General features: G+C 44.7%; 1 protein-coding gene and 1 non-coding gene across 4 annotated transcripts in view; both read right to left on the reverse strand.

Moving 5' to 3' along the window:
- The window catches only part of LOC130285535 (rho GDP-dissociation inhibitor 2-like), a 150,190-nt gene that overhangs the window by 6,790 nt on the left and 119,017 nt on the right, over nucleotides 1–24,383 (reverse strand). For all 3 annotated transcript variants that reach the window (XM_056537055.1, XM_056537054.1, XM_056537053.1), the window contains exon 3: nucleotides 8,622–8,705. In XM_056537055.1, the coding sequence (XP_056393030.1) occupies nucleotides 8,622–8,705 (84 nt within the window). The remainder of the gene's footprint in view (nucleotides 1–8,621; nucleotides 8,706–24,383) is intronic.
- On the reverse strand, nucleotides 17,396–17,583 carry LOC130289905 (U2 spliceosomal RNA). The gene has a single exon (XR_008847481.1). It is a non-coding gene; the product is annotated as a U2 spliceosomal RNA (small nuclear RNA).

Consider the following 24,383-nt stretch of genomic DNA (forward strand, 5'->3'; position numbering starts at 1 on the left):
CAGAATATATAGTAGTTATACACCTCTCCCCTCCAGCTCTATCTGTATACTGCTGCTATCTCTATGGGATCAGAATATATAGTAGTTATACACCTCCCCTCCAGCTCTCTCTCTATACTGCTGCTATGTCTATAGGATCAGGATATATAGTAGTTATACACCTCTCCCCTCCAGCTCTATCTGTATACTGCTGCTATCTCTATGGGATCAGAATATATATTAGTTATACACCTCCCCTGAAATCGCAGGAAAATTGCACTTTAAAAATGCATCATTTGTACAGAAATTTTGGGAAATCACAGCAAAAAAAATAAAAAATCAACACTGCTGAAACACTGTACACAAAAGCTACAAAAAACACAGTAGTAGGAATTCAAATCTTCTTAAAAACACCTCAATTGTGATCGAAGGACAAAGCACCAAGCTCCACCCCTTTCTTTAACGGATGCATGGGAAATGTAGGCAACATTAGGAAATCCTTTGTATGGCTGAAATCTCACACCTGCCACATCAGCAAAAAACAGGTAAGCACAAAGCATACACAAGAACCTCTACATTATTTGCCAACCATAGCCTATGCTGCACTATAAAAGAAAAATAAATAAATAAAAATATATCATGGAGTGCTTCTTAAATGATAATGAAGAATTTACCAGTATGTATTATTTACATAGCGCCAACATATTCCAGAGGGCAGTACAAAGACTTATCATTCCTGCCAGCTTAAAATCTAATATTGACATTTTAGGCTTTTTTAAGCGTATTTTTTGGGAAGCAAAGTTGGCTTGAATCTCCATGGTCATCCATGTGTTGCAAAACTACAACTCCCAGCATGCCCGGACAGCCGTTGGCTGTCCGGGCATGCTGGGAGTTGTAGTTTTGCACCATCTGTATGTTATACAGTAGACCTTCCCCGCCTGAGCTGCATTGTGGAAGCTGCGCCTATGTAAATGAGCGCTGGGGAGGGGAAGGTGCGATAACATGAAAGCCTTGTGTGCGGAATACTAATGCCTTCACTTCTTCTACAGTCTGCAGTGCTCGGATACATTGTATCCACCTGACAAGATTCCAGGGTTACATTTTATCACTTCTTAAAGGGGTACTCCGGTGGAATTTTATTTATTGATTTATTTTTTTTAAAATCAACTGGTGCCAGAAAGTTAAACAGATTTGTAAATGACTTCTATTAAAAAAAAAAAAATCTTAATCCTTCCAGTACTTATTAGCAGCTGTATGCTACAGAGGAAATTCTTTTCTTTTTTTTTTTTTATTTCCTCTCTGTCTGACCACAGTGCTCTCTGGTGACACCTCTGTCCGTGTCAGGAACTGTCCAGAGCAGGAGAAAATCCCCATTGCAAACCTATGCTGCTCTGGACAGTTCCTGACACGGACAGAGGTGTCAGCAGAGAGCACTGTGGACAAGACAAAAAAGAAATTCAAAAAGAAAAGAATTTGCTCTGTAGCATACAGCTGCTAATAAGTACTGGAAGGGTAACGATTTTTTAATAGAAGTCAAATTACAAATCTGTTTAACTTTCTGGCACCAGTTGATTTAAAAAAAAAAAAAAATTCCACTGGAGTACCCCTTTAAGAAGTGATCAAATGTAACCCTGGAATCTTGTCAGGTGGATACAATGTATCCGAGCACTGCAGACTGTAGAAGAAGTGATCAATTCTTAAAGGGGTGCTTCAGTGGAATTTTTTTTTTTAAATCAACTGGTGCCAGAAAGTTAAACAGATTTGTAAATTACTTCTATTAAAAAATCTTAATCCTTCCAGTACTTATTAGCAGCTGTATGCTACAGAGGAAATTCTTTTCTTTTAGAATTTCTTTTTGGTCTTGTCCACAGTGCTCTCTGCTGTCTCCTCTGTCCGTGTCAGGAACTGTCCAGAGCAGCATAGGTTTGCAATGGGGATTTTCTCCTGCTCTGGATAGTTCCTGACACGGACAGAGGTGTCAGCGGAGAGCACTGTGGTCAGACAGAAAGGAAATTCAAAAAGTAAAGAATTTCCTCTGGAGCATACAGCTGCTAAATAGTACTGGAAGGGTAAAGATTTTTTAATACAAGTCATTAACAAATCTGTTTAACTTTCTGGCACCAGTTGATTTAATAAAAAATATGTTTTCCACCGGAGTACCCCTTTAATGCATCTCTGTATTTTAAACGGACCTATTGGGAAAACATAGGTGTAAATAAGCCCATGGCTATGTAGGATTAGTTGTCTGGGCATTTTATTCATTAAATTAATTAATTAAATTATTTATTTAATTAATTTAATTATCCTCTTCGTTGGCAACATATAAGTATTTTGTCATTATACAGATGACTCTCAAGTGCCCACAGGGTGTTCCCAAGCATGGCAAGAGCCCAGGTAAAGTCCAGCCCATGTCCGCTTAATCTAGCATTTTTTTAATGCAAATGAGGCTCAAGGGTCAAGTGGGCGTTCCCTGGTATGGAAAGAGCACAGTTTACGTCCTTGTTATCAATGTAAATGAGGCTCAAGGGCCAAGGGGGCATTGCCTGTCAAGGCATGAGCCAAGGAAAATCCAGGCCATGTCCACTTTATCTAGGTTCTTTTATGCAAATGAGGCTTAAGGGCCAAGGGGGTGTTCCCTGGCATGACAACAGCCCAGTTCATGTCATCGTTATCTATGCAAATGAGGCTCAAGGGCCAAAGGGGCATTCCCCGGCATCGCAAGAGCACAGGTAAGTCCAGCCTATGTTCTCTTTATCTAGTGGCTTTTATACAAATTAGGCTAAAGGGCCAAGGGGTGTTACCTGGCATGGCAAGAGCCCATTATATGCCCTCTTTATCCATGCAAATGAGGCTCAAGGGCGCGTTCTCCATCAAGGCATGAGCCAAGTCCAGCCCCTGTCCTCTTTATCTAGTGGCTTTTTATGTAAATGAGACCTGGTTCATGTCCTCTTTATCTATGCAAATGAGAATTCAAGGGGTACTCCTCCGCAAACATCTTATCCCCCGTGTAGTTCTGGGATTTTTTCTCACCGTTCTTGTGATCATTTTGACACCACGGGGTGAGATCTTGCGTGGAGCCCCAGATCGAGGGAGATTATCAGTGGTCTTGTATGTCTTCCATTTTCTAATAATTGTTCCCACAGTTGATTTCTTCACACCAAGCTGCTTGCCTATTGCAGATTCAGTCTTCCCAGCCTGGTGCAGGTCTACAATTTTGTTTCTGGTGTCCTTCGACAGCTCTTTGGTCTTAGTGGAGTTTGGAGTGTGACTGTTTGAGGTTGTGGACAGGTGTCTTTTATACTGATAAGTTTAAACAGGAGCCATTAACCCCTTAAGGACCCAGCCATTTTACACCTTAGGACCCGGCCATTTTTTGCACATCTGACCACTGTCACTTTAAACATTAATAACTCTGGAATGCTTTAAGTTATCATTCTGATTCCGAGATTGTTTTTTCGTGACATATTCTACTTTAACTTAGTGGTAAAAATTTTTGGTAACTTGCATCCTTTCTTGGTGAAAAATCCCAAAATTTGATGAAAAATTAGAAAATTTTGCATTTTTCTAACTTTGAAGCTCTCTGCTTGTAATAAAAATGGATATTCCAAATATTATTTTTTTTTATTCACATATACAATATGTCTACTTTATGTTTACATCATAAAATTGACGAGTTTTTACTTTTGGAAGACACCAGAGGGCTTCAAAGTTCAGCAGCAATTTTCCAATTTTTCACAAAATTTCCAAAATCACAATTTTTCAGGGACCAGTTCAGGTTTGAAGTGGATTTGAAGGGTCTTCATCTTAGAAATACCCCACAAATTACCCCATTATAAAAACTGCACCCCCCAAAATATTCAAAATGACATTCAGTCAGCATTTTAACCCTTTAGGTGTTTCACAGGAATAGCAGCAAAGTGAAGGAGAAAATTCACAACTTCCATTTTTTACACTCGCATGTTCTTGTAGACCCAATTTTTGAATTTTTACAAGGGGTAAAAGGAGAAAATGTATACTTCTATTTGTAGCCCAATTTCTCTCGACTAAGCACATACCTCATATGTCTATGTAAAGTGTTCAGCGGGCGCAGTAGAGGGCTCAGAAGGGAAGGAGCGACAAGGGGATTTTGGAGCGTACGTTTTTCTGAAATGGTTTTTGGGGGGCATGTCCCATATAGGAAGCCCCTATGGTGCCAGAACAGCAAAAAATACCCACATGGCATACCATTTTGGAAACTAGACCCCTTGAGGAACGTAACAAGGAATAAAGTGAGCCTTAATACCCCACAGGTCTTTCACGACTTTTGCATATGTAAAAAAAAATTTAAAAAATTTCAATAAAATGTGTGCTTCCCCCCAAATTTCACATTTTTGCAAGGGTTAATAGCAGAAAATAGCCCCCAAAATTTGTAACCCCATCTCTTCTGAGTATGGAGGTACCCCATAAGTTGACATGAAGTGCACTATGGGCGAACTACAATGCTCAGAAGAGAAGGAGTCATATTTGGCTTTTTGAGAGCAAATTTTGCTCGGGGGCATGTCGCATTTAGGAAGCCTAAATGGTGCCAGGACAGCAAAATAACCCCCACATGGCATACCATTTTGGAAACTAGACCCCTTGAGGAACGTAACAAGGGGTACAATGAGCATTTACCCCCCACTGGTGTCTGTCAGATCTTTGGAACAGTGGGCTGTACAAAATTTTTAATTTGCGCAGCCCACTGTTCCAAAGATCTGTCAGACACCTGTGGGGTGTAAATTCTCACTGCACCCCTCATTACATTCCGTGAGGGGTGTAGTTTCCGAAATGGGGTCACATATGGGGTTTTTTTTTTTTTGCGTTTGTCAAAACCGCTGTAACAATCAGCCACCCCTGTGCAAATCACCTCAAATGTACATGGTGCACTCTCCCTTCTGAGCCTTGTTGTGCGCCCCCAGAGCACTTTGCGCCCACATATGGGGTATCTCCGTAGTCGGGAGAAGTTGCATTACAAATTGTGGGGGGCTTTTTTCCCTTTTACCTCTTGTCAAAATGAAAAGTATAGGGCAACACCAGCATGTTAGTGTAAAAAAATTTTTTTTTTTACACTAACATGCTGGTGTAGACCCCAATTTCACCTTTTCATAAGGGGTGAAAGGAGAAAAAGCCCCCCAAAATTTGTAAGGCAATTTCTCCCGAGTACGGCGATACCCCGTATGTGACCCTAAACTGTTGCCTTGAAATACGACAGGGCTCCGAAGTGAGAGCGCCATGTGCATTTGAGGCCTGAATTAGGGATTTGCATTGGGGTGGACTTAGGGGTATTCTACGCCAGTGATTCCCAAACAGGGTGCCTCCAGCTGTTGCAAAACTCCCAGCATGCTTGGACAGTCAACGGCTGTCCGGCAATACTGGGAGTTGTTGTTTTGCAACAGCTGGAGGCTCCATTTTGAAAACAGTGGCGTACCAGACATTTTTCATTTTTATTGGGGAGGGGAGGGGGGCTGTGTAGGGGTATGTGTATATGTAGTGTTTTTTACTTTTTATTTTATTTTGTGTTAGTGTAGTGTAGTGTTTTTAGGGTACAGACACACGGGCAGGGGGGGTTACAGCGATTTTCCCGCTGCGAGTTTGAGCTGCCGCGCAAAATTTGCTGCATCGCAAACTTGCAGCCTGATACTCACTGTAAGCCCCTGCCCATGTGAAAGTACCCTGTACATTCACAGGGGGGGACCTCCAGTTGTTGCAAAACTACAACTCCCAGCATGCACAGTCTATCAGTGCATGCTGGTAGTTATAGTTTTGCAACAGCTGGAGGCACACGGGTTGGGAAACACTGAGTTAGGAAACAGACAATGTTTCCCAACCAGTGTGCCTCCTGTTGTTGCAAAACCACAACTCCCAAACATTCTCAGGCATGCTGGGAGTAGTAGTTCGGCAACATCTTTAGAGCCAGATGTTGCCGAACTACAACTCCCAGCATGCTTGGAGTTGTAGTTTGCAACATCTGGAGGACTACAGTTTGCAGACCACTAATACAGTGGTTCCCAATCTGTGCCCTTCCAGATGTTGCAAAACTCCAACTCCCAGTATGCCAAAACTGTCCAGGCATGCTGGGAGTTGTAGTTCTGCAACATCTGAAGGGCCAGATGTTACAGCACTACAACTCCCAGCATGCCTGGACAGTAAGGACATGCTGAGGATGTGTAGTTTTGCAACATCTGGAAGGGCACAGTGGTCTCCAAACTGTGGACCTCCAGATGTTGCAAAACTGCAACTCCCAGCATGCCCAGACGCCAAGGGCTGTCTGGGCATGCTGGGAGTTGTAGTATATAGGGTCCCAATACAGCACTGCATGTCGCTTTACGGCGACGTGCATTACTGTAAAGGGCCCGACCGCGGCTGAAGATCTACTCACCTGTCGCCGCCGCCGCCATCTTCCCCGCCGGGATCCGGGTCTTCAGGGACGAGGTAAGTACCGGGGCCGGTCCCCAGCACTCCCCCGTCCCCCGCCGCGTCCTCCGGTCTTCCTCCCGTCCTCTCCGGACTTTCAGGGGCCGGGCAGGACGGGAGGAAGTAACCGCCCCCCCTCCTGCGATTGGTTGGTTAACTAACCGACAGATCGCAGGGAATAGGAGGAGGTGGCCGGCTTGCCACCTCGCTCCTATACGTTAGCATGGTCCTGGCTGTCTGTGACAGCCGGGATCATGCGAAATTACCGGGCGGTCGGGTCCCAGAGACCCGATCAGCCCGGTATCGCCGCAGATCGCAAGGGCGATTTCCCTTGCGATTTGCGGCGATCGCCGACATGGGGGGCATACATGGCCCCCCTCGGCGTTTGCCCTGGATCCCTGCTGAAGGATTTCAGCAGGGATCCGCTTCCGATCTCCGCCGGGTGAGCGGCGGAGACCAGGAAAAGACATGACGTATGCATACGTCATGGGTCCTTAAGACCCAGGGTGTGATGGCGTATGCATACGTCATGGGTCCTGAACAGGTTAATACAGGTAACGAGTGGAGGACAGAGGAGACTCTTAAAGCGGTACTCCGGCCCTAAGACATCTTATCTCCTATCCTTTGGATAGTGGATAAGATTTCTTAGGGCTGGAGTACCCCTTTAAAGAATAAGTTACAGGTCTGCGAGAGCCAGAAATCTTGCTTGTTTGTAGGTGACCAAATACTTATTTTCCACCATAATTTGCAAAAAATAAAAAAAATAAAAAATCAGACAATGTGATTTTATGGATTTTTTTTCTCATTCTGTCTCTCATAGTTGAGGTTATAACCTATGATGAAAATCACAGCCTCTCATCTTTTTAAGTGGGGGTACAATTGGTGGCTGACTAAATACTTTTTTGCCCACTGTATGTATGTGTGTGTATGTATGTATATGTATATATATATATATATATATATATATATATATATATATATATATACATATATATACATATATATATATATACATATATATATATATATATATATACATATATATATATATATATATACCGTATATATATATATATATATAATTCTAAAGAAACACAAAAAAAAAAAAAACTATCTTTCATGAAAATCGAGCCCCAAAACACCCTTTCTGATAGCAATAAATAAATAGTGAAATAAATAAATAAGCAACTAAATGAATAAAATAAATAAAATATTAATGAAAAAGTAAAAAATAATTAAATAAATAAACAATTAAATGAATAAATAAAATAAATAAAATATTAATGACAAAGTAAAAAATAAATAATGAAATAATTAAATAAGCAATTAAATAAATTAAATATAAATAAGTAAAATACTGGTAAATATACAAAATAAATAAATTACAAAATAAATAAATAATATAAAACCAAGGTGGATCTAAGACATTACATTCGCGTCTCTTTCTCCAAGATGCCTCCTCAGCACTTCAAAAGAATGCGTTGATTATTAATTCATGCCCAGGTCAGGGCGCACTTCAGGGGCGCTCCTCGTACTTAATTTACTCCCCCCCCCCTTGTGAGCCGCGTGCGTGGTGTAATTAACATGCAGGTCGTGCCGCTCCTCGTACGCGCTACATTTTTCCTCTCTCTTTGGGCTCGTCATCTGTAAATGTGAAATCTCTCGTTTCCTCTACAAACAGCGACCTGATCCGATAAAACGTAATCCGCCAAATCTGTACGAGGGAAGATTTCTTGTACTTAACCTAATGCGGTGCGGCCCTCGGAGGAGACACTTTTTGCACGTAATTGGAAAATACCCCTAATTTCATCTCAATGGCGCCACCTCTGTACAGTCAGGATTTCGCTCTCGTTTCCGCATGAAAGAATGCGGCCTGTGTGGTGTCTTATACTCCAGTCACAGCCAGAGCTGCAATCACTGTTGGGCCCATTCCGCTGCCTCCATCTGCACATGCTCTGTTGTTGTTTTGTATTGTGGGAGATGTAGAACTTACAACGGTGTTTCCCAACCAAAGGTGCCTCCAGCTGTTGCAAAAACTACAACTCTCAGCATGCCCGGACAGCCGTTGGCTGTCCGGGCATGCTGGGAGTTGTAGTTTTGCAACAGCTGGAGGCACGCTGGTTGGGGAAACACTGGCAAAATTAAAGTTTATTCAGCTGTACGAGTATATACAGAGATTTAATAGGATACAAGTTTTATGGATTTTGCACCTGTTAAGTCCATGGTGATGGGTCCGGGGGCGTCTTCACATATCAGATCCATCCTCATTACCTGCACGTTGGGGGCGTTCGGGTCTGGAAAGAAAAAGAAGACACAATGAGGTCATTGTAAATAGAAAAAGGCTGAAGTGTCCACCTACCTCCAATCATCCTACCTCACCCCCAACCATCCTGCCTCACCCCCAACCATCCTACCTAATCACCAACCATCCTACCTCACCCCCAACAATCCTGCATCACCCCCCCAACCATCCTACCTAATCACCAACCATCCAACCTCACCCCCAACAATCCTGCATCACCCCCCCAACCATCCTACCTCCCCCACCAACCATCCTACCTAATCACCAACCATCCAACCTCACCCCCAGCCATCCTACCTAATCTCCAACCATCCTGCCTCACCCCCAACCATCCAACCTCCCCCCAACCATCCTGCCTCACCCCCACCTCATCTCCAAACATCACACCTAATTCCCAATACCACTGCTATTCAAATCACTTCTTTCCCAAACACCAAATGGCCAACCATCCCAATTTATCCCCCAACATCGCACCTAATGCCATCTCCAATCATCACATCACCAACAATTCCATGTAATCCCTCATTTCCAACCTCACGCTCAACCATACAATCTCCTATCATCCCACTTAATCCCATCACCAACCATTCCCCGTAATCCCCAATCGCTTCTTTGCCAACCATCCCACCTTATCCCCTATACATTAAAGCCAATTTCCAATATTCATCCCCCTTTAACACCAACCACCCCACCTCATCCCAATTTATCCACCATCATCCCATCACAAACCATCCCACCTCTTTGCCAAACATACAACCTATTTTCCAACACCATTGCCACAATAATCCCACTTCGTCCCCAACCATCCCACCTAATCCCATCTCCAATCACTCTATATTTCTCCCCATAACCAACCATTTCATGTAATTCCCAATCATCTCATTGCCAACCATCCAACCTCATCCTCAACCATACAATCTTCTATTATCCATCACCAACCATCCCACCACCAATCATCCAACAAGCACCCATCCTCTTTCCTTCACTAACTATCCTACCTTATACCATCGCCAACCATCCCATACAATCTTCATCTGTCAGACAAACCATCCAATTTCCTATTTGTCCATCTTTCTATCCCATTCTCATCACCCTCTGCCCATCTTGCTCTCCCTTCACTCCTTCTTGACCTCTTTTTCCCAGTCTACACCTTTATCTTCATTCCAGTTAATTTTCAACCCCCAATTCCACCTCGCTTTTATCCATGATTGCATCTATACATCTCTCATCCTATCTATCCATCCATCCCAGTCATCCTCCTCCACCCTCTGTATACACCATAATATACGGTATGCTAGCACCTTGTTTTCTTTGCACTAGGTGGCGCCCCCACCATGATGTAGAGAAGGTCACATTACATTGTAGTCACATGTTTGGTCACCCCTGCAGCCAGTGGCGTTCTTTCCCTGTATTTTACATTTCCATAAGACAGAAATGACCATCCCGTGTCTCTAAGTGCCCACATACTGCGCCAAACAGAGAACGTACGGCACCCGGGGCGATCAGAGACTTTTAATTCTGTTTTATCACCAAACTGCAAGAGGAAAATGAAGAAACCGAACCGTGTGAACAGAGACGTGGACGAGAGTGATAGAGAAGACGCTTGGTGCTGACCCTCCCCATAGAGGAGGAGTTTATCGCTGATCTAAGACTCCCAGACACCAAGGATCTCAGCAGAATCCTCACTGAGGTTTAATTAACACATTTCTAGAAATCTTCAGATGGCGGAGACTCCCGAATGTCATGGAGGTCACTTAGGGACAGCGAGCAAGGAGAGACTGAGGGGAGAAGTTATCTTACTATATACTCCAGTCACATCCAAAGCTGCGTCATCACATCCTATACTCCAGTCACATCCAAAGCTGCGTCATCACCTCCTATACTCCAGTCACATCCAAAGCTGCATCATCACCTCCTATACTCCAGTCACATCCAAAGCTGCGTCATCACCTCCTATACTCCAGTCACATCCAAAGCTGCGTCATCACCTCCTATACTCCAGTCACATCCAAAGCTGCGTCATCACCTCCTATACTCCAGTCACATCCAAAGCTGCGTCATCACCTCCTATACTCCAGTCACATCCAAAGCTGCGTCATCACCTCCTATACTCCAGTCACATCTAAAGCTGCGTCATCACCTCCTATACTCCAGTCACATCCAAAGCTGCGTCATCACCTCCTATACTCCAGTCACATCCAAAGTTGCGTCATCACCTCCTATACTCCAGTTACATCCAAAGCTGCATCATTACCTCCTATACTCCAGTCACATCCAAAGCTGCATCATCACCTCCTATACTCCAGTCACATCCAAAGCTGTGTCATCACCTCCTATACTCCAGTCACATCCAAAGCTGCGTCATCACCTCCTATACTCCAGTCACATCCAAAGCTGCGTCATCACCTCCTATACTCCAGTCACATCCAAAGCTGCATCATCACCTCCTATACTCCAGTCACATCCAAAGCTGCGTCATCACCTCCTATACTCCAGTCACATGCAAAATCTGCAACAGGGTCCCATGTGCCAATTACAATACTGGTCCCTTTAGGGAAGATGTGCTTTGGGGCCCCATTAGGCACCAGGGCCCGGTGCAACTGCTACCTCTATAGCTACGCCCCAGACTATAGTCACATCCAAATCTGCGTTCAGAATTTTACTGGTTGCCACTAATCTCAGCTTGGCCAAGCGTTCATATGTTTGTATTGGAGAGTGAGGGATAAGCTGCTGCCAGACACCTCCGGCTCATCTCCCCTTATGTAGTTTAGACGGTCGTACGGTCCTGCTGAGGACAGAAGATTGGACGGCACATGTCTGATGTGTATGGGGCCTTAGGGTCTTGTTCATACAGTCGGGTCAGCAGTGGATTATACTAATCATCGCCCCCCCATGATGCTTTGTTACTATGACCCCTGGGTGTATTCGCACCCGTCTAGAGGTGAAGGCTCCCGCACATATTCATAGATAACTGATGGGACTAAGAAGGGCCAGGCCCCAGAGCAGCTGCCTGAGTGTATTATGGGATGTACATGGTCCCTACATATGAGCATTAGAGTGTATTATGGGATGTACATAGTTATCACATATGAGCATTAGAGTGTATTATGGGATGTACATAGTCCTCACATATGAGCATTAGCGTGCATTATGGGATGTACATGGTCCCTACTTATGAGCATTAGAGTGTATTATGGGATGTACATGGTCCCTACTTATGAGCATTAGAGTGTATTATGGGATGTACATAGTCCTCACTATATTATGTACACTATAATGCTTGTATGTTATTGACTGAACATCCCATAATACACTCTAATGCTCATATGTAGGGACCATGTACATCCCATAATATACTCTAATGCCCATATGTAGGGACCATGTACATCCCATAATGCACGCTAATGCTCATATGTAGGGACCATGTACATCCCATAATGCACTCTAATGCTCATATGTAGGGACCATGTACATCCCATAATATACTCTAATGCTCATATGTGAGGACTATGAACATCCCATAATACATCATATGTGAGGACTATGAACATCCCATAATACACTCTATAATGTGATGTACATATTTCATTACATATGAGCATTATAGTGTATTATGGGATGTACTTAGTCCATCATATCTATGAGCATTAAAGAGTGTATTATGGGATATACATAGTCCATTACATATAAGCATTATAGAGTGTATTATGGGATGTACATAGTCCATTACATATAAGCATTATAGAGTATTATGGGATGTACATCGTCCATTACATATAAGCATTATAGAGTGTATTATGGGATGTACATCGTCCTCAGGGGGATTTACATAAGAGTACAGTGCGGATGCAGGTCAGCGAGCAGACACGTGTATTATAGGAGCTGTGGGACAAATAGAGACCTGGGAGTATTATCAGCCGGAGAGAGGACCCCATCTATTATTTATGGGGGGAGATAAGTGCAAGATGGAGGGGACACTGCCGTCAATCCGAGGAAGAAAAATCTATGGAAAACATCACAAAAAGTGTGAATTCATATTCTGTATTAGTGTGAGAAGTCCAAGAAGCTGAGACGCGGGGAATCACTATTGGGCTGCCATGGTTAGAAGTGGATGCAGCACGAAGGAGAAGTATGAGGTGAGTATGGGGAGAGTATGGGGAGAGTATGAGGTGAGTACGGGGTGAGTACGGGGTGAGTATGGGGAGAGTACGAGGAGAGTACGAGGAGAGTACGATGAGAGTACGAGGAGAGTACGAGGAGAGTACGAGGAGAGTACGAGGAGAGTACGTGGAGAGTACGAGGTGAGTACGAGGTGAGTACGGGGAGAGTACGAGGAGAGTACGAGGTGAGTACGGGGTGAGTACGAGGTGAGTACGAGGAGAGTACGAGGAGAGTACGGGGTGAGTACGAGGAGAGTACGGGGTGAGTACGGGGTGAGTACGAGGTGAGTACGGGGTGAGTACGAGGTGAGTACGGGGAGAGTACGAGGAGAGTACGAGGAGAGTACGAGGAGAGTACGAGGAGAGTACGAGGAGAGTACGAGGAGAGTATGAGGAGAGTATGAGGTGAGTAAGAGGAGAGTACGAGGTGAGTACGAGGAGAGTACGAGGAGAGTATGAGGAGAGTACGAGGGAGCGTTCACACTAAGGAACAGAATTTATCTATAGCGTGCCCCACCAAAACCCATCAGCGCTCGGTCACCATTGACAGCAATGTAGTTCATGCGGTTTCCTGCAGCTAGTTTGAGCAGATTACATTGCCTTGGGGTCTGCTGTGGAGATTCAGCTGCCAGTGACTATTATCCTGGGGTCCATGACATGGGAGAGATATGAGAGATCGACTTTCTTTTAAAATCAATGCCACGACTGTCCTCAGGTTGCTGTGGTATTATATCTTGGCTCCATTCACTTCAATGGAACTGATCTGCAATATCACACACAACCTGAGGACAGGTGTGGCGCTGTTTTTGGAAGAAATCATCTTAGTTTTTCTCCTTCTGAATAACCCCTTTAAAGGGGTTCTCCGCCCCTAGACATCTTATCCCCTATCCAAAGAATAGGGGATAAGATGTCTGATCACAGGGGTCCCGCTACTAGGGACCCCCGCGATCTCCCTGCTGCACACAGCGTTCGTTTAGAGAGTCGGGTGCAGCGCCGGAGGCTCGTGACATCATGGCCATGCCCCCTCAATGCAAGTCACTCCCCCTCCCATAGACCTGCATTGAGGGGGAATGGCCGTGACGTAATAAGCCCAGCCCCGCATCACCAGTCATCCAGCATGGAGCGAAGTTCGCTCTGCATCGGATCTCTGGGGTGCCACAGACGAGATTGGAGGGGTCCCCAGCGGAAGGAACCCCGCAATCAGACATCTTCTCCCCTATCCTTTGGATAGAGGATAAGATGTCTAGGGGCGAAGTACCCCTTGGGTTACTCCGGTAGAAAACTATTTTTTTCATATTTTTTTCCATCAACTGGCTCCAGAAAGTTAAACAGATTTATAAATTACTTCTATTAAAAAATCTTAATCCTTCAAGTACTTATCAGCTGCCGAATACTACAGAGGAAGCTGTTTTTTCTGTCTGACCACAGTGCTCTCTGCTGACACCTCTGTCTGTGTCAGGAACTGTCCAGAGTCGAAGAAAGTCCCCGTAACAAACCGATCCTGCTCCGGACAGTTCCTGACATGGACAGAGGTGTCAGCAGAGAGCACTGTGGTCAGACTGGAAAGAACTACACAACTTCCTCTGGGGCATACAGCAGCTGATAAGTACTGGAAGGATTAAGATTTTTTTTATAGAAGTAATTTACAAATCTGTTTAACTTTCTGACACCAGTTGACTTGAATTATTTTTTCCCCCCACTGGAGTACCCCTTTAAGCATTGCCTGCATTAATACACCCAGGGGGACACGTGAGCGCTCTGCGGCCATTACTGCCAGTAATGTATGCGTAATCGGATCAGGATACAGACAGGAGATTTCCTAATGGTTTCTGTGAAGTAGAATCCTAATGTGATTTATTAGATCTGGGGCCCGGCTCCATCCATCACCTACGAGGATGGAGATATCCGGTTATAAGCGGCTGTAATGATGGATCTCTCCCATGTTCCAGCATCATGCATCAAACACCAAGATGGTGGTCAGGTGATACTCCTGCGTTTCGAGTTGTCCCGTGGTCTTCGCCGACACCGGTGGTCTCCAAACTGTGGACCTCTAGCTAAATAAAAATTAGGTGACATAGGGGGAGATTTATTAAAACCTGTCCAGAGGAAAAGTTGCTGAGTTGCCCATAGCAACCAATCAGATCGCTTCTTTCACTTTGCAGAGGCCTTGTTAAAAATGAAAGCAGCGATCTGATTGGTTGCTATGGGCAACTGGGCCACTTTTGCTCTGCACAGGTTTTGATAAATCGTCCCCATAGTCTTGTTTAGGAATCAAATCTGAAATGTTGTGTTTTGAAGATTAATGTGTCTCCATGGTTACAGACTACAAACAAACTCTGCTTGTAGTCTGGTCATGAAGCCGTGTTACTGTAACGCAGTGTCTCCTAACCAGGGTGCCTCCAGCTGTTGCAAAACTACAACTCCCTGCATGCCCGGACAGCCGAAGCTCTAGAGCACCTTACTGTAATGTGAGCTGGGAGTTGTAGTTTTGCAACAGCTGGAGGCACCCTGGTTGGGAAACACTGCTCTAGAGCATTTTACTGTGATGTGAGCTGGGAGTTGTAGTTTTGCAACAGCTGGAGGCACCCTGGTTGGGAAACGCTGCTCTAGAGCATTTTACTGTAATGTGAGCTGGGAGTTGTAGTTTTGCAACAGCTGAAGGCACCCTGGTTGGGAAACGCTGCTCTAGAGCACCTTACTGTAATGTGAGCTGGGAGTTGTAGTTTTGCAACAGCTGGAGGCACCCTGGTTGGGAAACACTGCTTTAGAGCAACTTACTGTAATGTGAGCTGGGAGTTGTAGTTTTGCAACAGCTGGAGGCACCCTGGTTTAGAAACACTACTCTAGAGCACCTTACTGTAATGTGAACTGGGAGTTGTAGTTTTGCAACAGCTGGAGGCACCCTGGTTGGGAAACTCTACTATAACATCTACTGTCTATAGCGGTGGTGCCCAGACTGTGGACCTACAAATTCACTTACTGCCACGGGAAATGTACTTCCATTCACTCTGGGGGGCAAGGGACCTCCGCTGTCATTATTGTGGGGGTCCTCTTGGTTGGCCACCCACCAGTTAGATACTTATCCCTATCCTGTAGATAGGTGGTAAAGACCGGAGGGGGTATAGATGCTAGTAAAAACATTGTAGCCCCTTAAAGGGGTACTCCGGTGGAAAACATTTTTTTTCCCCATCAGCTGGTGAATTGTAAATTACTTCTATATGATTATCTTAATCCTTCCAGTACTTAGCTGCTGTATGCTCCAGAGGAAGTTGTATAGTCCTTTTCAGTCTGACCACAGAGCTCTCTGCTGACACCTCTGTCCATGTCAGGAACTGTCAAGAGTAGCATAGGTTTGCTATTTCTTTTTTTAGAGCCGAGGAATATGCTCTCGAATCACCCAAAGTGCAAGAAAAAGTGCAAACGTGTTACACTAAAAAAAAACGTGCACAGAGGATGCGGTCTATCGCAAGCCCTTCTCCGATAGGAGAGAGGCCCCCCAACAAACCTTACCCTTCGCCTCCGGACCAAAAGGTACCTGTGAGGTTCCAGGTTCGATGTCCCTTTTCGCCGAAGCTACTAGGGGACCACAAATGCTCCGGCATTCCCCTTGGCGTTAGCCGTGGTATCTGCCCGCAGAGCCGATAACGGTAGGTACCCTGCCAAAGCAGGAGTACCCGGGGTGTTTGCAGGGAGGTGCGGAACCTAATGGCCACACACACCCCCCCCTAGACCGCCAGGAGGGACACCCAGAAGGGCTACCGCATACTAACAATCCTGTGGACGCACAACACGCAAAAAGTGACACATTGAGACAAAAAGAAATAAATAAGTGAATGTGCGCAGATATACTGCCCGGACATCCGGCCGGATCTATAAAAATGTCTCTGATCATATCCAGAAGGCCGGGAATCAAGAGGTGAGTGCCACAAGGTGAAGAGATTATGGTGCTCGTGCTTCCACTCAGTGAGCCAGTACACCCAAGTGAGTTTCGGCACCTCGGGGTCACCACTCCCCGAGGCACAAAAGTACCTCGGCTCTAGACCCTCTCAGCCTCATGGCGAGATTCGGAGGAAGCAGGTCCCATCGGGGCAGCCGTCGGGCTGATTCCTCAGAACCAGCCCCGGAACGCCCCGGTACACCTGCCCCCTACCATGCAGCACCCATCCCCACCAGTAGTGTTGCTCGCAAATATTCGCAATGCAAATTTTATTCGCGAATATCGCATATTCGCAAATATAGCACTATATATTCGTAATTACGGATATTCATTTTTTTTTTCACAGTACACATCACAGTGATCATCCCTCTCTGCTTCCAGCTTATGTGATGTAAAGAAGGCTCTAATACTACTGTGTGAGACCGGTGTGCGAATTTTCGCACATGCCAAAATTAGCATATGCAAATAATCGCATATACGAATTTTCGCTTATGCTAATTTTTGTTTATGCTAATTTTCGCATATACGAATTTTCGCTTATGCTAATTTTGGTTTATGCTAATTTTCGCATGCGCGAAATTTCGCATATGCGAAAATAAAACGCAAATATTACGAATATGCGAATTTAGTGAATATATGACGAATATTCGTCCATATATTCGCGAAATATCGCGAATTCGAATATGGCCTATGCCGCTCAACACTACCCACCAGCATGAAACCGATAAGAACAGATACTACACTTGATCTTAGCCAAAAGGCCGAGAAGTTTGCTATGGGGATTTGCTCCTGTTCTGGACAGTTCATGACATGGACAAAAGGTGGCAGCAGAGAGCACTGTGGTCAGACTGGAAAGAACGACACAACTTCCTTTGGAGCATACAGTAGCTGATAAGTACTGGAAGGATTAAGATTTTTATATGGAAGCAATTTACAAATCTGCATATGCCACCAGCTGATTTGAGAAAAAAAAAATTCCCACCGGAGTACCGCTTTAACTGCTGTACATCCATTTCGGTCTGATTTAATACAGAAACATATGGAGACTTTTCCTCTGTTGGATTCTGAATAGCAAATCGAGTGAAAAAATAAAAAATGGCATCTTCTAGTGGACACATTGCTTCTAGCGGAAAATAATTCATACTGCAAGCCACAGAGGATTCCAGGTATTTAGCAACGTGAATGAGTATAGGAAAGACTCTAATCAAAGGGGTACTCCGGTGCAGGACATCTATAGGGGAAACGTGTCTGATTGTGGGGGGTCTGACTGCTGTATCTCAGGCTCTCCCATAGAGATACATGGAGGGAATGTTATCCGTGTACAGACAGGAGGCTGCTCAATGCAGAGACGGGGGGGGGGGGGGGGGGGGGGGGGGGGTCCCAGCGGTCGGACCTCCTGCAATCAGACACTTATCCCATATCTTGTGGATAGGGGATAAGATGTCCTGCACTGGAGTACCCCTTTAAGACAAAATATTAATAAAAAACACTGACTGATGTACACAAGGCAACAAAAACATTTTTTTTTTAAATGTTTAATTGTTACAATGTTATTAATTGCAATCCTGAAATATAGTGGTTCTGATCCTTCACTTCTGCCTAATGAAATAAATAAAAAAAATAATCTTGCAAATAGTAGACAAAAAGGGAAAGAAGAAAGAGAAAACTGAGAAAGGAAAAAAGAGAAAGAAAGAGAAAAAGAACAAATAAAGAGAATATAAAAGGAGGAAGGAAGGAAAAAGAGAAGCAGGTGAAGAAAGAAGATGAAGGAGAAGAATAGAAGAAGAACAAAAGACAAAAGGTCGAAAGCAAAAAAATAGAAATAAAAAGAGAACAAAGAGAATAAGAGGAAAAAATGAAGCGGAAAAGAAAGAAAGAAGATGATGAAGGAGAGGAATCGAAGAAGAAAAAAGCCTAACCAAAGAAAGAAGACAAGCAAGGAGTAAAAAGAAAGAAGAAAGAAATCAAGGAAGGCCAAACAGAGATAAGAAAGATAGAGGAGAAGGAGAAAGAAGACAATGGAGAAGAAAGAAAGAGAAGAAGACAAAGAAATAAAGAAATAAGATGAAAAAAGAATGGATACAAGGCAAAGAAGATGAGAAAGGAAGACAAAAGGAGAAGAAAGAAAGAACAAAAAGAACAACAAAAAGTAGAAGAAAACCAAGAAGAGGAAGAAAGGAATAAAAAGGAGAACAATGAAGAAAGAAAACAAAAGGGAGAAGAAAAGAAAGAGAAGGTGAAGAAGCGGCAGATTTACTCGACGCATTATTTTCCTAGAAAACTTCTGCCCTATCCTGCCAACATGTCAGAAGTTTTGGTCGGTTGGGTTCTCAGTGCTGAGCCCTCCACTGATCTCTAGATATAGACGTGTGAAGCGCACTCAGCTTAGTGCTCACTCTCATGGTCGTGGTGAGTGCCAAGCCTTCTTCTGCCATCTTCTCCAGGTCTCAGATTTTGAGTCATGGACCATTGTAACGACACTGCAGCTGTGTATAAGTCATGTGGCTCCATCATTCTATATATTATGTCTCACACTGAGCTAAACCCTCTGCGGGAGATCTGCGGCTGATCCTGCTCTAAATCATCACCATGACAGGGTGTTAGGAGATGAATAATCCCCCCCCCCCCCCCCCCCCCCCCCCATGGATACATAAGTGGCAGCAGCCTCCAGCTCCACCTGACGCATTGCTCCCATAGAGATTTCCCAATGAACTCTGCTCTCTAATCCATTACTCCTACATTTTCTATTAAATGCTTTCCCCGGATTTCGCACTTAGGATCCACATTGGAGACCCAGCGCAGTGCCGGCCATAAATCATCGGTAATGGGCACATCTGTGCCGTCACACATCACCGCTGCAGATGGCTGAACACTTGTTACCACACACCTGCCTCCACCGAGAACAGATGGTGACAAGAGGCCCGGGATACAGGGCAAGGAGGCCCAGGATAAAGGGCGAGGAGGCCCGGGATACAGAGCGAGGAGGCCGGGGATACAGAGCGAAGAGGCCGGGGATACAGAGCGAGGAGGCCGGGGATACAGAGCGAGGAGGCCGGGGATACAGAGCGAGGAGGCCCGGGATACAGAGCGAGGAGGCCGGGGATACAGAGCGAGGAGGCCCGGGATAAAGGGCGAGGAGGCCCGGGATACAGAGCGAAGAGGCCGGGGATACAGAGCGAGGAGGCACGGGATACAGAGCGAGGAGGCACGGGATACAGAGCGAGGAGGCCCGGGATACAGAGCAAGAGGGCAAGGGATACAGGGCAAAGAGAACCGGGATACAGAGCGAGGAGGCCCAGCAACACAGGGTGAGGGGGCCCAGGGATACAGGGTGAGGGGGCCAAGGGATACAGGGTGAGGAGACCCGGGATACAGAGCGAGAAGGCCCGGGATACAGAGCGAGAAGGCCCGGGATACAGAGCATGGAGGCCCAGGGATGCAGGGAGAGGAGGCCCAGCGCTACAGGGTGAGGAGGCCCAACGCTACAGGGTGAGGAGGCCCAGGGATACAGGGCGAGGAGGCCCAGGGATACAGGGCGAGGAGGCCCAGGGTTACAGGGCGAGGAGGGCCAGGGTTACAGGGCGAGGAGGGCCAGGGTTACAGGGCGAGGAGGCCCAGGGTTACAGGGCGAGGAGGCCCAGGGTTACAGGGCGAGGAGGCCCAGGGTTACAGGGCGAGGAGGCCCAGGGATACAGGGCGAGGAGGCCCAGGGATACAGGGCGAGGAGGCCCAGGGATACAGGGCGAGGAGGCCCAGGGATACAGAGCAAGGAGGCCCAGGGATACAGGGCAAGGAGGCCGGGGATACAGGGCTAGGAGGCCCCGGATCCAAGGCGTTGAGGCCCGGGATACAAAGCAAGAGGGCAAGATATACAGGGCGAGCAGGCCCGGGATACAGAGCGAGGAGGCCCCGGATACAGGATGAGGAGGCCCTGTGGTGTCCCATCACCAATAGCAGTCCTGTGGCTTTGAACTGTCTCGGGCAGCTTGGTATAGCACGATTTTGGGCCACCAGAGACCTGGTGTTATATTAATTATGTTTACCTTCTATTGCAAAATAATTTATTTTTCTAAATTAATTATATTACTGTTATACAGTGGGGATCAAAAGTTTGGGCACCCCCAGGTAAAAATTTGTATTAATGTGCATAAAGAAGCCAAGGAAAGATGGAAAAATCTCCAAAAGGCATCAAATTACAGATTAGACATTCTTATAATATGTCACCAAAAGTTACATTTTATTTCCATCATTTACATTTTCAAAATAACAGAAAACAAAAAAAATGGTGTCTGCAAAAGTTTGGGCACCTGCAGAATTTATAGCATGCACTGCCCCCTTTGCAAAGCTGAGACCTGCCAGTGTCATGGATTGTTCTCAATCATCTGGAAAGACCAGGTGATGGCAATCTCAAAGGTTTTAAATGCCCAGACTCATCTGACCTTGCCCCAACAATCAGCACCATGGGTTCTTCTAAGCAGTTGTCTAGAAATCTGAAACTGAAAATAGTTGACGCTCACAAAGCTGGAGAAGGCTACAAGAAGATAGCAAAATGTTTTCAGATGTCAATATCTTCTGTTCGGAATGTAATTAAGAAATGGCAGTCATCAGGAACAGTGAAAGTTAAAGCAAGATCTGGAAGACCAAGAAAAATACCAGACAGAAGAGCTCGCAGGATTGTGAGAAAAACAATTCAAAACTGACGTTTGACTGCACAATCCCTCCAGACAGATGGCAGACACTGGAGTTGTGGTACACTATTCCACTATAGAGAGATACTTGTACAAATACGGTCTTCGTGGAAGAGTCATCAGAAGAAAACCTCTTCCACGTCCTCACCACAAAAATCAGCGTTTGAACTTTGCAAATGAACATATAGACAAGCCTGATGCATTTTGGAAACAAGTTCTGTGGACCGATGAGGTTAAAATTGAACTTTTTGGCCGGAATGAGCAAAGGTACGTTTGGAGAAGAAGGGGAACAGAATTTAATGAAAAGAACCTCTGTCCAACTGTTAAGCATGGGGGGAATCAATCACGCTTTGGGGTTGTATTGCAGCCAGTGGCACAGGGAACATCTCACGAGTAGAAGGAAAAATGGATTCAATAAAATTTCAGCAAATTTTGGATGCTAACTTGAGGCCATCTGTGAAAAAGCTGAAGTTAAGAGAGGATGGCTTCTACAAATGGATAATGATCCTAAACACACCTCGAAATCCACAGGGGATTACATCAAGAGGCGTAAACTGAAGGTTTTGCTGTGGCCTTCACAATCTCCTGACCTCAACATAATTGAAAATCTATGGATAGACCTTAAAAGAGCAGTGCGTGACAGACTGCCCAGAAATCTCAAAGAACTGGAAGACTTTTGTAAGGAAGAATGGGCAAAGATACCTCAAACAATAATTGAAAGACTCTCGGTTGGCTACAAAAAGCGTTTACAAGCTGTGATACTTGCCAAAGGGGGCAGTACAAGATATTAACTCTGCAGGGTGCCCAAACTTTTGCAGACGCCATTTTTTTGTTTTCTGTTATTTTGAAAGTGTAAATGATGGAAATAAAATGTAACTTTTGGTGACATATTATAAGAATGTCTAATCTGTAATTTGATGCCTTTTGGAGATTTTTTCCATCTTTCCTTGGCTTCTTTATGCACATTAATACAAACTTTTTACCTGGGGTGGCCAAACTTTTGATCCCCATTGTATACTCAGCAAACCTAGTAAGTCCTCAATAGCACTGCTGCGTATCAATTTTTATTGGTTCTATTATTAATATTTTATTTAACCATTTCTCTGCCAATTCTCGAATTTTCTTCAGGAATCAGGAAGTTCAGGATGAGCACATTGATACTAATGGAATTGAGAAGAAAAGAAAAAAACAAAAACAAAAAAGTGAATTGACTCCATTACTGCCTAAGACGATGAAGAGTCCTCCGTAGGTGCCAGACGGCTGATCAACAATTCTTAGCAGGGAAGGAACATCAATCTCTAAAGTGACCGTTGGGGGTGGAAGGAAAGTGGGAAAAATCTATAGAATCCAGCAGACAAAATCAATGCCTAGTGCGAGAGCGCAGACAGGAATAACGTGCCGACACTGTGCCCGCAGACTGAACGCCGCACACTGTACCGACTATAACAATACAGCTATATATATATATATATATATATATATATATATATATATATATATATATATATATATATATGGTATTTGGTATATCTGATCCTGGGAAAGCTAGGTGGCAATCAGTATGACTTTTGGGGCTGGTGCTTCTAAACCAGAATGCCTGTCACTTAGCTTTCCTAGACCCTATAGGAAATGTAGATATGGAGCAATGCAAGCAGGGCTGGATAAATGAATAATAAGGCACATATGCCATGTGGGAATTCAGGAAAGCTGGGTGACAACTAAAAAAAAATGGGGTTGGCTACAGTAGCTGCCATTAAGCCATATCATGTAACACAAATGAACCAACATGCAGCAGGGGAGTGTTGTGCTGATAACTAAACAGATGTGCCATTCAGGATTCCGGAAAGGTGGGGTGACAAATATTTTGGCTTTTATAAACCATCCAATGTGGCCTGCAACTTAGCCATCCCAGAGGCTGTACGAAATGTAAATATGTAGCAATGCAGGCCGGAGCTGGATTACTGAATAACTAGTCATATATGCAGTGCAGGAATTAAGGAAAGCTGGGTGATCACTAATGTGGTAGCATTTAAGAGGGCTACAGTAGTTGTCAATATGCCATATCATATCACACAAATGCACTAACATGCAGCAAAGGAGGACTGTGCTGATATCTAAGCAGATTTGCCATTCAGAATCCAGGAAAAGCTGGGAGATAAGTAATACGGCCTCCACAATCTTTCCTCAATCCAGTGGGGCCTGTCACTCAGCTTTCCAAGACACTGAAAAATCCAGAATCATGAATATGTAGCATATACAAGTAGGCGTTGTATTACTAGATAACAAGGGACATATCTCATTCAGGAGTTTAGGAAAGCTGGGTGACAACTAAATAGGTATATAAGGTCCACAGTCAGCCACCCCATATAATGCAAATGCACCGACGAGCAGCGAGGGAGCTTCTACTGCATAACCAGGTAGCTCTGCCATTCGGAATCCTGAAAAAGCTGGATAATTAATAATGTCTCCTTTAGGATATCTCTAATGAGACCCGTCACTCCGCTTTCTCAGACACTATAGATATGTATTAGTACAAGCAAGAGCTGTATTATTTTATTACAAGGCACCTATATCACTTTAGAAAAGCTGGGTGACAACCCATTAGGTATATACGGTCTACAGTCAGCAACTCCACGTAATGCAAATGCACCAACATGCCACAAGGTAGCTTCTAATGCAGGTAGATCTGCCATTCAGAATCCTGGAAAAGCTGGAAAATAAATGCTCTCTCTAATAAGACCTGTCACTCGGCTTTCTCAGACACTATAGAAAATGTAGATATGTATCAGTACAGGAAAGAGCACTAATCCCCTATACCAGTGGTCTCCAACCTGCGGACCTCCAGATGTTGCAAAACTACAACTCCCAGCATGCCCGGACAGCCG

This window comes from Hyla sarda, chromosome 8, assembly GCF_029499605.1.
Source record: "Hyla sarda isolate aHylSar1 chromosome 8, aHylSar1.hap1, whole genome shotgun sequence".
Classification (NCBI taxonomy): domain Eukaryota; kingdom Metazoa; phylum Chordata; class Amphibia; order Anura; family Hylidae; genus Hyla; species Hyla sarda.